A 14,469-nucleotide genomic window follows, 5' to 3' on the forward strand; every position below is an offset into this window, starting at 1 on the left:
AAGTACTCTAAAAGTTTTTTTTTTCCTGATATTGTTAGTTTCGTAGTAAAGTTTTTGGAATAAGAACAAATTTAGTACATTAACACAGTTTATTAAGCATAAATTTATTATTCAAGTATATTAAAAAAAAATAAGTAAAATAAGTAAATAAATTGGTCAACTACTGAGTGCCTGGCACTCAGGATGAAGTGTCCATAGTCACGAATGGTCGTTAGTGTAGTATCTCAAATAGAGAGCTTTATGGTAACTGAAAAAAAGTTTCTAGTACCCCGGCTTGGCCTAAAACTGAGGAACTAAGGAAAATGTTGTCTATTTGAGTCTTTGCAGTTGTTGTGAATGACAAGGGTGGGAGAAGCGACTCCGACTTCTTCCTGGGGAAGCGATTAAAGTCTTGGTGGAGAAACGACTGGCAGGTGAGGGCCATGCAAGACTCTGTGCAGACACTTCCCCTCCACTGCCACTTCAACACTGGCTCTCTGAGTACCTCCTTGCCGGGACAACTCGAGCTTTGAAAATTGTTAAAAAAAATACTTCTCATCGCAAAATTTATAAATGACCTTTATAACTAACTATTTAGCAACCTTTTTTCACCAAAAGGAGAGTTGCTTAGTACAAAGAAGCGTGCTATCGAAGTGCAATAAAAATTTTTTTTTTTAATTTTAACACAAATTAAATAATAGATTTAAACCGGAATAGTTTTCCCTTGAAAATTTCCCATTGAATAATGCATAGCTAATGTGATTTTTAAATTTTTAGCTCCATTAGCGACGGAAATAGAGGGGGAGGGGACACGAAAATTACTCCCATTTTCTGTCTGGCGCTGCCATTTTTAATTTTAAAAATATTTTTAAATTATATTTTAAACCTACTTGTTGAGCTCTTTCCAACGATGTATAATAAGCTATAGATTGTTGACAACATTTTTGTTCCCCCCTCCCCATTTCTCAGACAAATTTTTTTTCAACAATGATCAATATGGCGTTATGTTGGCCCACATGATGTACCAATCCATGCAAAATTTCAAGTCAATAGGTTGAGTGGTTTCAGAGATACAATGCTGTGACAGACGGACGAACAGACAGACAACCAAGTGACATTATAAGGGTCCTTCGTTAGACTACGTCCCTTAAAAATAATAAGTAAAAATAAATAACATAAATAAAAATAATTTCATAATAATTGTAGAATATTCCAATTTTTATTAAGTTCTCATCCGACACCCTCTGCCGACTTCTTTATTTCCTCTTTGTGCGTCTCTTGCTTAATGATGTTTTCGGAGCAGCCACAAATCGACATATTTTGCTGGTAAGAAGCGGGTTGGGGGGGGGGCTACAAACGGTAGTGAAGAAACTGTTTTTGTCATCAATGAAGCTCTGGTTGGGCTGACAATCAGATTCATTTGTGAAGATCCTCGTTCACATTCACTCGATGAAATTGGTATCCTACTCAAGAGCGTCCATCAAATGCTTCAATTCTTCTGAAAACCATGTTTTCAATTAGGTATTCCCAAAATCCACGAATTGTATCTCTTTCATTTAACTGTAACCTAATTGACAATTTTCTAACTTAAGTTTCACCAAATGCCATCATTTCACGTTTAGAAGGTTTAATACCTTCGTTGTCCTTGTTTTCTTTCTCTTGTCATCGGTATTGTCACTAGTTCTTAAATTTGAATTTTTTTACTGTGAACATGTAAACAGAGATAGGAAAAATTTGCAGAAAAAATTTCGATAATGCACTTTCGCAAAACAACAGATGATTATTTGTCGGGTTAAATAAAATCACTCCCTCCTAATTCTCAAATGGAACGTTTACAGTTGATTCATAGCGGTGTCCAACCTACAGCCTGCCAGGAAAGTTTTGTTCAGTAAATGTAATTGTGTATTGTACTTAATAAAATTTTCAAATATTTTCAATTTTACTTTTACATGCAACAAGATATGGAAAAAGGAACACACTAAAGAAATCTAACTTCAATTTTTTTTTTTTAATATGGCTCCTGTACAGGAAAAGTTTGGACACCACTGCAATAGAAGATGGACCACAGCCCATTGGGAATATACCTTAATCTGCTCACTGCTGACCAGCGCGACTTCTCTGTATGTGAGACAGGTGGTCAAATAGGTTTTACCAGGTACCACTAAGTTGTAGAATGGTAATCCCTTTAGCCCTCTTAATTCGCGTAGCAGCACTAATTGCCTGAAGGCCAGAAATGCAAACAGTACGTACTGAGTATATACTCTCCTAATCTGTTCGCTATATGAAAATTTTCTCGCTCAACTGAAAGTATTTGAAATGTAGCTTCCAAGAGGAATTCAAAATAATTCGCTATAAAAGGATTTTGTTAAACAGAGGTCCGACTGAGTAATTTAGAATTATAAAAATGGTTATACAGTTTTATATAGAAATATAAATTCTATATAAAATATAATATAGAGGGGGGGGACACGAAAATTACTCCCATTTTCATGTATCTTAACAACGGACAGTGAAAGCCTGTAAGTTAGTGGTTAAGATATGCTGTGACTCTGATTTCAATAATAAGATGAGAAATATCATATAGCATGAAATGCAAACTTTAAAGAAGTACAATTAAATAAACTTTATATTTAAATAAATGAGAGTTGAGAAAGTGGCTTATTTTACAATTCATTTAGTGAAAATTTATTAGTTTTTTTTATTTATTTATTTTTTTTTTTTTTTTGTCTTTTCTCAAAAATATAAATTTTCTGTTCCAATTATAACATTAATAATTGTTATAATATAAATTAATGTTATATATTATAATGTTATAATTTACCAGCAAAACCTTTCTCAGTAGTGTCACCACATTACAAATAAAAGGCACTATCTTCCAAATTTACTTTCCCTTTTGAAGTATAGTTTTATTTTTTGTCATTCATTAATTTCGTGGTTAATATTTATTATTAATTTCAAATATAAATAATATTAAAAACTTACCTATGCAATCTCTTTGGAGCAAGCTAAAAGAAAATCCTTCTGAACACTTCTTGTCACATTCATATCCACCAATTGTGTTGTGGCACTCTTCTACCTTGGATTCACAGCCATGGAGCTGCTCTGAACACTCATCAACATCTTTGGGACAAACACACAGACTAACAGGTAATAGACTTACAATAACAATCACAACACATTTGGCTCCAAAGCATACAGTTAAAAAGCCACCACATTAACAAAAAGCAGAAACAGTTACATTTATATTAAACTTAAATATATGTATTAAATTGTTAATTTAACATAAAAATTATTACTAAATTAGCTCTTGTTAGCCTCACTTCATTAAAAAATCTAATTAATTTTGTCTTGCCAAGTAAATGGAACTAATTTAAATATTTGTGAAAGCATGGTATCTTAATCATTTATTTACTTTTACAATACAATGTAACTATCACATGAATTCATAATTAAAATCAACAAAGATGACATTTTTCAATCCAATGTCATAAAACTTTCTTGATTACCAAGTCCCCAAAACAATTAAAATTTGCTAGCAGTGTTCTGAATTATCCTCATCACAGTTTACATAATGTAATAATAAATTCTGTAAATACTAAAAAACTATTAATTTTCTATACAGAGAAATGGTTAGGCATGTTTTTCATAAGATAAGAAAAACATTATATATAGAAATATTTTAAAACTGTCTCATTTAAAATTATTTCAGCAGTCATCTTTATAGATAAAACTAAATAGATTTATGATGTTATGTTATATTTGGTTTTAGGAGCATTAGCAACTAAGGCCATATTGCTCCGGGGATATGCGGTGGTCATTCCCTGACCTTTCCACATCCTCCGTATTTGGTAGTCATGGGCTCGAACCTAGGTCTAATCAGAAGTGTGTGCTACGCACTGCTGCTCTTGCCCACCTGGCTATGGTGGCACCTAGATTTATGAAGTTATCAAAATGCATGCCAATTTCATGACAAAGAGATATTATTTTGGTGAAAATCCTATCAACTAGTCTCTTAATTATTTTCTGATATATTTGTTTCATTATATAACATAATAATAATCTTTGCTATTTTAAAGCAGCAACAGGTTAATATTTAAAAATATATAATTTAAAATGATATTTCCTATTAAAAAAAATTACAGAATTTATTATTCTTTACCTATTCTACCATTATAATGTAGAATATATCAGAATTAAGCATTTAAGATGGGTACAAAATGCAATATCGAAAAATAATTGCTTTCTGGCTCTTCTATAATTTTCCATGAGAACCAATATCATGTTTTTCTTCAACAGCATCAATCCAACATAAATAATATTACCAACTGCTTCAGTATTGCATTACAAATAAAATGAACTCCTATTTTGTAGATAATACTGTCTTTTATTCATAATGCAATGCCATGTATAAAAAACAGCAGTAATCATATTAGATCTACTGCCATTTGTTAGTATAACTAAAATTTTAATGTTAGTATAACTAAAATCACTACTGTTCTGAATAAACAAGGTGTTTATTCAAAATTTAAGATGGCAATACCAGCAAACCACACTACTGAAAAAGTAGTGTGGTGACACTACTTTTTCAGTAGTGTCACCACATTGCAAATAAAAAGCACTATTAACTGATGCCAACTTGGCTACTAATTTTTCTTTAATCATGGTAATTAAAGCCTTTCCCCTTCAAAAAGATCTAAGAACCAGTTATGCAAATAAACCAAAAGAAATATAATTAAATTTGACAAGCTCAGGAAAATTTGGTTCACAAAGGAACAAAACTTGTTCACTATGGTTCATTTTGAATTCTGATTAACCTGCCAGCATTCACAAAAAAAGGATTGTTTTCCCTCTATGCACATAGTGTTGAAATGAGCCCATGCATATGCATTTGAAATATAAGCAAAGATAATTCAAATTTGTTTGCTTTTTTTTTTTTTTTTTTGATACATACCACCTTTACTGTCAATATTTTCTGAACACCACTGCAAAAATCGATTTTTTATATTAAAAACATATAATTTTAATTAATTTTTGAAATTAAAATAATTGGACCTGCACCAGTTGAAATGAAAATCGAAAACTCGTATGATTCAACAAATGTGTACAATTGGATATCAGCCTCACTAACAGGAGTGCCACTACATGAAACATAAAGCACACACATCAATGGTGTCCATCGATAAAGCCAGCTCACTGTCAATAATTATAAATGACAGATGCCACTCAACATGTGTATATAAGTAACTTAATCCCAATAACTTAATTTTTCCTAATTGTGCAATAATTAATAGAGATTTCTGAAATTTTCAGTGTAGAAATCAAATAAACCATTTTCAAAAACAGCTATTAGGAGTTTCAGTTGTGTGGATGGAATGGATGAAGAGCACAAATTGCTGAAATATTGTCTGGGATCATATTGACATGCACAACAGGCTTGAGATTAAAGACTGACACAATGCAAGGTTACACAAAAACATTACATTTCTTCAGAATGTTCGCTCAAAAAGATAAAAGTTATACACATTCTTTATATATTATTAAAACTATTCTTAAATAGGTATCTCCACAATCATTCCCTCTAGTTTTACTTGAAGGAAAGATTGTGGAGATACATATTTAAGAATAGTTTTATCAAATCATATATCTTTGATAAGGAATCAATTTTATGGTATTAACCATATGGTAATGACTTTTTAATTACAAAATTATGTAACTGAATAAAATATATTATGTAATTGAATAAGATATTTCCTGAATAAGAATTCAGGAAAGGTGTGTGTGTGTGTGTGTGTATGTGTGAGAGAGAGAGAGAGAGAGAGAGAGAGAGAGAGAGAGAGAAAGAGAGAGAGAAGGTTGCAATTTTGGCTGCTTGAATGCTACGGCACTTAAATCTCAAACAGTACTTTAACCAGATTAATAACAAGTTACGCAATATATTGCATGAATTAATGAATTTAGCATGTATTAACTCCTGATTAACTGATACAATATATGGTAACAAATCACACTGAAAATGGTTGAATTTTTTTTTGACATTTTAACAAAAAAAAAAAAAAAAAAATTAAAGTTATTATGAAGAAAGCATATTAGAAGTATGGAAATTGAAGGGAATTTCTTGTACATGCAAGTAACATAAAACAGGATGCTTTTAAACATAAAAACACCACTCTACAATGCATAAACTAAATTTAATGTAATCCTCATATTAAATTAGTTTCCAGAGCACGGCATCCTAATTCCCCATCAAGTGGTGATGGGTGAGGATGCCATGCTTGCTGGAAACTGATTACTAGTGCTTACTGGCCATCGATTAGTATTGCTTGCATTTCAGTGCTTGCTGGAAACTGATTAGTAGAAACCTTTGCACTCCAGCAGTGCAACAACACAGTGATGGCTTTATTCATATTGGCATTAGTAATCGCCGTGTGGTGCAAGGAAGCCTAAGGCTTATGCATCAGCAGCCAAAAAAAAAAAAAAAAAAAGAAAGAAAGAAAAAAAGAGTAAAATAATAATAATAATAAATAAAATAAAATAAATAATTAATAAATAATAACAGAAAAGGAACTAGACAACCTATGTGTTTCCCTCTTCCCTCCTCCCTAAACTATCACCATCTACTACCTGTGTAGGTAACTTATTTCAGTAATTTATAACTCACTGGCTAAAATAAAACTTTCTGCAATCCAGTCTAAACATCTCCCCTTGTAACTTGAATTTATGGCCCCTAGTTCTAGAATCATTTATAACCTTGAAAATTTCATGATCATTCATTTTACTTTTGCCACTCAGAGCCTTAAACACTTCAATCAAGTTTACTCTAAGATGCCTAGTTTACAAGCTGTGCAACCCACATATTCTAAGTCTTTCCTCATATGGATACTCTTTTGCCAATCTCATCAGGTGAGTTACCAGTCTTTAAATCCTTTCAAGAAGCTCGATGTCTTTTTTTAGGTGTAGTCTCCATACGTGAACACAGTATTCCAAGTGTGGTCTAACAATAGCCTTATATAATGGGATTATGACGTCCTTATCTCTACTAGCAAATGTTCGATAAATCATCAATAGGACACAATGGGCCTTCCTTGCAATCTGTTCACAATGCTCGGAGAACTTCATGTCTAACCGTATCATAAATCCCAAGTCCCTTTCTTCCACTACTGACTTTAGTTCAACTCCACCAAGTACATAAGTTATTTTGGGATTATTGTTTCCCAGGTGTAAGAAAGACCTTGCACTTTGCTTGATTAAAGCAAAGCTGCCACTTTTTGACCCTCCCTGAAGTCTATCTAGGTCACTCTGAAGAAGCTCTGCTTGGTGTGATCATTAACTACTCTACCAATCTTTACATCATCTGCAAATTTAGACATCACGCCCTCTACGCCTTCATCAATGTCATTTAAGAAAATGAAAAAAAAAAAAAAAAAAAAAAAAACAGTGGTCCCAATACTGATCCCTGGGGAACTCCAATTCTTACACTAACCCAATCTGAGAAATAACCATTTATCACAATCCTCTGTCTCCTGTCCTAAAGCCATCCGGTTATCCATCTAAGGATTTTCCTGTGATTCAAACCCATTCCAGTTTATTAAGTAACTGCTCACTCATGTGGAGCTGAGTCAAATGCTTTGCTGAAATCTAAATAAACAATGTCGAAATTATTCCCTAAATCCAGCTCATGAGTGACCCTGTCAAAATAGCTAACCAGATTTGTTAAATATCATTTTCCCTTTACAAAACCATGCTGCATATCCTTCAGAATTCCATTTCTATCTAAATGATCCTGAATTCCACTCTTGATCACTGCTTCCATGATGTTCCCTTCTGAAATTAGACTGACTGGTCAGTAATTTCCCACAACACTCTTAGAACTGCCCTTATATATTAGAGAAACAATGGCACTTTTTCAATCCAACGGAATATCTCCTGAGTCCGGTGATGCTCTCATAATTTGCCTCAATGGTTCAATGCACTCACTTACTACCTCCCTTAAAATTATAGGGCAAATGCCCTCAACCCCAGGAGCCTTACTCACCTGTAGGCTTGAACGTTTTTGATGTAAAAACATCTTTGGCAGCACCTACTAATTTTCAGACTAAAGCAAAACCAAGTGGTAACGAAAATATCAGGAGGAAATGACGTAGATGATATCACTTCCTAAATGACTCTAATAGAGTAAACAGCAGGCATGAGTCTGCTACTTGGTCTACCGAATCAACTTTAGTGACTGCATTAGTATCATTTAGGAAGTGACATCATCTGTGTCATTTCCGTTTCACATTTTCATGACAAATTCGGTAGTGTTACTAGTAAGCTTATGGCTGCTACTTACTCTACAGAATCAATGTCTTCTATAATGACTGCATTAGCATCATTAAAGAAGTGACATAATTTGCGCCATTTTCGTTTCACATTTTCATCAAAGAATGAAAAGGAACTGGGGGTTATTGTGCAGGCAGATTTGAAGTTCTCTGAGCAGTGCAGATGGGCTGTAAGAGTAGCTCATGGTGTCTTGTCAATGATATACAGGAATTTTTCTAGCAGGGATACGGAGATGATTATTCCCTTGTATAAGGCAATGGTCAGGCCACACCTTGGGTACTGTATACAGGTCTGGAGGCGTCATTTCAAGAAGGATATAGAGCTGCTGGAACGAGTACAGAGAAGGGTAACAAGATTAGCGAATGGAACAAATTGTTTGTTTGTTATTTGGATTTTAGGAGCATTAGCAACTAAGGCCATATTGCTCCGGGATATGCGGTGGTCATTCCCTGATCTTTCCGCATCCTCCGTATTTGGTGGTGACGGGTTCGAACCCCGGTCTAATCAAGAAGCATGTGCTACGCACTGCTGCTCCTTCCCACCTGGCTACGGAGGCGCCTGAATGGAACAAAGGGTTGCTCTTATGAAGAAAGGCAAAACTTTTGCAAATTACAGTATCTGGAGACTAGGCACCAGCGAGGTGATCTGATAGAGGTGTATAAAGCCTTGAATGGTTTGAGCATGCTCAATGCTGATGGGATTCTTCCTCTTGCTCAGTATAATCACCTGAGAGGGCATAAATTCAAATTGAGGAAAGACAGATGTAGGATAGATGCAAAAATTTGCCTTTAGCCAGCTGGTAGTTGGTTGGTGGAACAGACTTCCATCCCTTGTTGTGGAAGTTGATAGCCTAAATAAATTTAAGGCTCAGCTGGACAGGTATTTTGAAAGAACGGAGGGGTGAAATGGGAGGGTTTTTTTTTTTTTTTTGGCTGATGCTGCATAAGCTTGCTTTCTTGCATCATATGCTAATGTTAGCATAAACATTAGCATAAACTAATGCTAATGTTTTCGTATAAAACATCTTTCGTGTGTACAGGGTACACATGGGTTTTTTTTTCATTAAATGACCATGTGAAATTTCAATATCATTAATTACATATTTTTCAACTTCACTCCCATAATTTCTCTTTGACATAAAGGGTTTTCGTTCTGTAAATATCGATGCAAAGTAACTGGTATTAGATAGTATTAGATACCCCAACATCAGCTGGGGTATCTAATACTATCCCACGTTCATTACATAAGGTTCCAATCTGGTTTATCCTCTTCTTTGCATTTATATATGTGAAGAATTCTTTATCCCCACTTTTTGCCAGTGATTTCTCATAATCTGCCTTTGCCAGCCTAACCTTTTCTGTGGCACTATTACAGATCAATTTGTAGCTGTTATAGGCTTCAGTACTTTTTATTGCTCTAACTTTTCCATGCTGTCTTTTCTACTCAAGTAATCTGGCAAATTCATTATTCATCCAACTTAGAATCCTTGGAGTACCTTTTTAATGGTATATATGCATTCCAGACTTCTGTGATTAATGTTTTAAAGGAATAGATACAATTCAATTGCATTCACTCTCTGTGATAACTACCCATTTAATAGAGGCCATGCAACACCTTAAGCTGTCGTAATTTCCTTTCCTGAAATTATAACCCATTCCTTTGCCTTTAACTAGTGCTACCTCTCTTTTCATCATCCACTGTAGAACGTAGTGATACCTCCTGCTACTGGTTCCTGTACTATCAGCCCTATTACATCATCTGGTTCATGATGTAATACTTAATGAGTGATAATCAGGTTTAGAATATCCTTTTCCTTAGTACTTTCCCTGACATGTTGATACAAATAACCGTCATCTAGTTGATTTAAAAATTTTGTTCCCCATGTTGTTTCCTTCCCATTTGCTCCAATCAATTAGAGGCAAATTAGAATCACCCCTTCTACCACCCAATCCTTCCTAAATACATTGTATATACCATACTGAAACTCATCATCCCCAATCTCCGGTTGCACCCTGTTTCCATAAGCCTTATTATGTCAGCATTGCTTGTTCTAACCAGCAGTTCGAATTCACTCATTTTATTGATGACACTTCTGACAATACTGTATAAACAATTAAGTATTCTTGTATAGTTAACTACCCAGACACACCCCTTGAAATTATTTAAGCTTGCTTCCCTGTCATTAGCTACCTGCTCATTTGAAAAATTTCTGCCCTCAGAACATCTTGCTAATATGATCCGTTGCTGTAACAAAAAAGAACACTTGAGGTATGTACAAGCATTACTTTGACCAATATTATCAGAAATGTCCTATATTACAGAAATAATTTTTTTCCAGAAGGACAAGAACATTTAATTGCACAAATATGGAAACAATTCATGCAAAAACTGCTAGATGAATTTGTTTGCAGTTTAATAATAGTGGCTTCAAATAATACCTAATAACAATGGCCCAGAGTATTTTTTTCTCTAAACTTAACTGTAGCCTCTCTCTCTCTCTCTCTCTCTCTCTCTCTCTCTATATATATATATATATATATATATATATATATATATATATATTTACACACACACACATATATATATACAGTGTGTATATATATATATATTTTTTTATGTGAAATATCCTTGGGGCACCTCGACTGAGTAAATCTGATCGGTCACGAAAAATGTGAAGCAGGAGTGCCGTCATCTGCAGCTTCTGCCAGAGGCACTGTATTGTTGCAACCATACTTCCTGCAGTAGTAATGGCAGGAAGTATGGTTGTGATGTCATACTATTCACCAAATAGCTACAATCAAATGGTTAATTAAACTATTGGCTTGGCTTTCGCTGACCTCTTCCAAGTCAAGGGTGTTTCACATAAAACCATCTACCGTGCATCTTGGCACACACACACACACACCAATTTTTTTTCATACAAACGCTATGGAAAAAAAAGAAATAACAACTCCCAGATTTTTGTTTGTCTGATTTTTAAGAAATTTGGGATGGTTCAACAAATCTTTCTAAAAGAATTAAATATAAAATTTCACAAAAATCTATCAACTGGGAATGAAGTTGTTACACACAGACAGAGGGGCAGACACAGTGAAGACAATAGGCTCTTTTGTGTGTGTGTGTGTGTGTGTGTGTGTGTGTGTGTGTGTGTGTGTGTGTGTGTGTGTGTGTGTGTGTGTGTGTGTGTGTGTGTGTGTGTGAGAGAGAGAGAGAGAGAGAGAGAGAGAGAGAGAGAGAGAGAGAGAGAGAGAGAGAGAGAGAGAGAGAGACAACGCACCTAAAAATGATTAAAATTTGTAAAGAAAACTAAACTTTCAGTAAAACTATAAAAGACATTTTATATATTATATTCTTTCTACACGGCCTCCATAGCCGAGTTGTCAGGAGCGGGAGTGCAGTAGCACACGCTCTTTGAGTAGACCGGGGTTCAAGCTCCTGACTGCTGAATACGGTCGATCTGCCAACCTGCACTGGACCAGCGTGGCAGATTGTGGTCCATTTCCCTCAGCATGAATTATTGAGGAGGCTTCCATCCTGCAGTGGGTTGATAATTGCTGCACTTTAATTATTTATTTTATTTATTCTTTCTACATGAGGCTATCCAGAAAGTATTAAGTTTACAGGAAATAAGTTGACAGGAAATGGATGCATGCAACAGAAAGTATTAAAGTCTGGGAATAACAGTGGGAGAGTAATCCATACATATTCATCAGTAAAAATATGCAGCAAACAAATGTAAATAAAATTCTGCCTGTTACTGCCTCACAGTGGATAAACTAAAGAATGTTGATCACTGAAAGAGAGCTGGACTACTAAAAAAATGTGCAGTCTTGCTTTATGACAATTCTGTGCAGTACCCACAACCACGTAGACCTTGAAATGGTTCAAGTATAAATGGGAGTTTTCGTGCCTTTCCTGCATAATCTAGACATTGTCTCCACTAAAGTGATATCTGTTAGTTAAGAAATTTTCAACTTATAACGATGTAATACAAGCAGTGATGACATGACTACAGCCATGTGAGTGCAATTCTGTAAGGGATATCCATATATTTTTGTAAGAGATATCCATACATACCCTTCCCCATCTCTTCCATCATGCAATATGACTGATGATTTTGAAGTTATGATGACCATCATGGCGACATCCAAACTTCCTTACATTTCAAAGGTACAGCTCTAAAATGGTGTTTGCAGGCCAGCCTCTAGTTTGTACACTGGACCGAACCTATTGGTAACTCTTTAGGAGGCTTCCGGATCAACTAGTGTAAAATCTTGCTACTTCTACTCTGCTAAATAGTGACTGGATAGAGTCCGAGTAGTGTGCATGCGGGGGCATTATTGAGGCCATGTTTCATCAAGGATCTGGGCATATTCTTACCATGTGTATGCCATATCCAAAAATTTCAATACTTCATACAGCAATTTTATTACTTCATTTCACTACTTCGTACTGTCCTCCCTACTTTTTCTTACTATTGAATACACCATTAATTGTCAAACTAATAGAGTAAGCTTATCTGCAAAAAGATCTAAACCTCCCAAAAACTTCCTAGTACATTTCACAAATATACGTGGTCCCAATTCGAATTGCAACCTTGTTAACAGGAGAGACTGCTTCTACAGGGATGGGATACGCCTAAATAGAAAGGGTGCAAGAATGTTTGCTGACGTTATCGAGGCAGTGTTAGGTGGGTCGGAAAACTGCTAGATTGGGGGGATACAAGGACAAATAGATTAACAGCAGCCACTGGCAGAGGTGAAAGTGATTCTTGCACTGCTTCTATTGGAATGAACAGAAGCCTGGAAAATAAGATGCAGGATATTTCAGAGACTGCTGGGAATCATTTGGATACAAGTAAACACATGGGTTGTGTAAGGGCAGCTAAGAAAAAGAACAGGTGCATGTATACTTGCGTGTACACCAATGCTAAGAGTTTAGTAAATAAATTTGATGAATTTGAGGTATTGCTCAAAACATCAAAGGCAGATATTGTTGGGATTTCAGAGAGTGGTGTCACACAGATATAAGGAATGCAGAACTGGAATTTGGGGAGTACAATGTCTACAGAAAGGATAGACAGGATTGGAAGGGAGGAGGGGTTATGCTATTAGTTAAGAAATACATAAAATCCAAGGAAGTGAAGCCAGTGGACATCGCTGGACAGTGCAGTGTCGAGTCAGTTTGGTGTGACATAAGCATTGGGAGATCAAAATTGAGAGTAGCAGTGTGCTATAGGCCTAATGACTCTGATGAGTATAATAAGAAACTGTACAGGGAAATAGAGTAGGCCGGTAAATCAGAGAGTCTTATAATGGGGGATATTAATTTCCCAGATATTGACTGGAATTTGGGGGCTGGTCACTCACACACTAGCAGGCTTTTGTGGATTTATTGGATGATTGTTTTCTACATCAGCATGTTCGGGAGGCAACTAGAGGGAGTAATAATCTTGATTTGATTATCAGTAGTGATTCTTCATGCATTAAGAATCTGCAGATAAATGAACTACTAGGACGCAGTAATCACAGTGTGCTGAAGTGGGATTTACTCAAAGAGGTAACTACCACTAGGGTTAAAGGGAAGGGTTACTGCTTTCGTAAAGGCGACTACGATGGACTGAGACAGTATTTAAATTCTATACAGTGAGACCAACTGATGATGTTACCAACGGCAAATTCAAAATGGGAAGCATTCAAAGAACTTATCTTGGAAACTACTAGGCTTTACACACCAACTAAGAAATATTGTTCAAGGTTAAGGCCAAAATGGATGTCAGATGAACTAATGAGACATATGGCAGAGAAGAAAAATGCATGGGATACATACAAATTAACACGTGACACAGAAGCCTATGATAGATACAAGTTGATCTGTAACCAAGTTACAAAGGAGGTTAGGCAGGCGAAGGCAGATTACGAGATATCATTGGCAAGGGATGCAAAGAAAAACAGCAAAGAGTTCTTTACTTATGTAAACTCTAGAAGGAAGGGGATGAATCAGATTGGTCCACTTGATATCGATGGGTCAACTGTTGATGATCATGCTCAGGTAGCTAACAAACTAAATGAATATTTTGCATCGACATTCACACATGAGGAGTTATTCAACGAGGGGAATGCCAGAGGTGTATTCAACTCTGGCAGTAAGCTAGATAATCTTGTAATAACT

The 14,469-nt window shown here is 35.3% G+C and overlaps 1 protein-coding gene across 1 annotated transcript in view; it reads right to left on the bottom strand.

The window, feature by feature from the left end:
• LOC150086829 (uncharacterized) overlaps positions 1-14,469 on the bottom strand; it is a 641,413-nt gene that overhangs the window by 503,242 nt on the left and 123,702 nt on the right. Inside the window, exon 9 of the mRNA XM_090372286.1 lies at positions 2,962-3,099. Within this exon, the coding sequence (XP_090228412.1) occupies positions 2,962-3,099 (138 nt within the window). The remainder of the gene's footprint in view (positions 1-2,961; positions 3,100-14,469) is intronic.

This window comes from Mastigoproctus giganteus, chromosome 4 (genome assembly GCF_048544385.1).
Source record: "Mastigoproctus giganteus isolate SK-2022 chromosome 4, ASM4854438v1, whole genome shotgun sequence".
Taxonomy (NCBI): Eukaryota; Metazoa; Arthropoda; class Arachnida; order Uropygi; family Thelyphonidae; genus Mastigoproctus; species Mastigoproctus giganteus.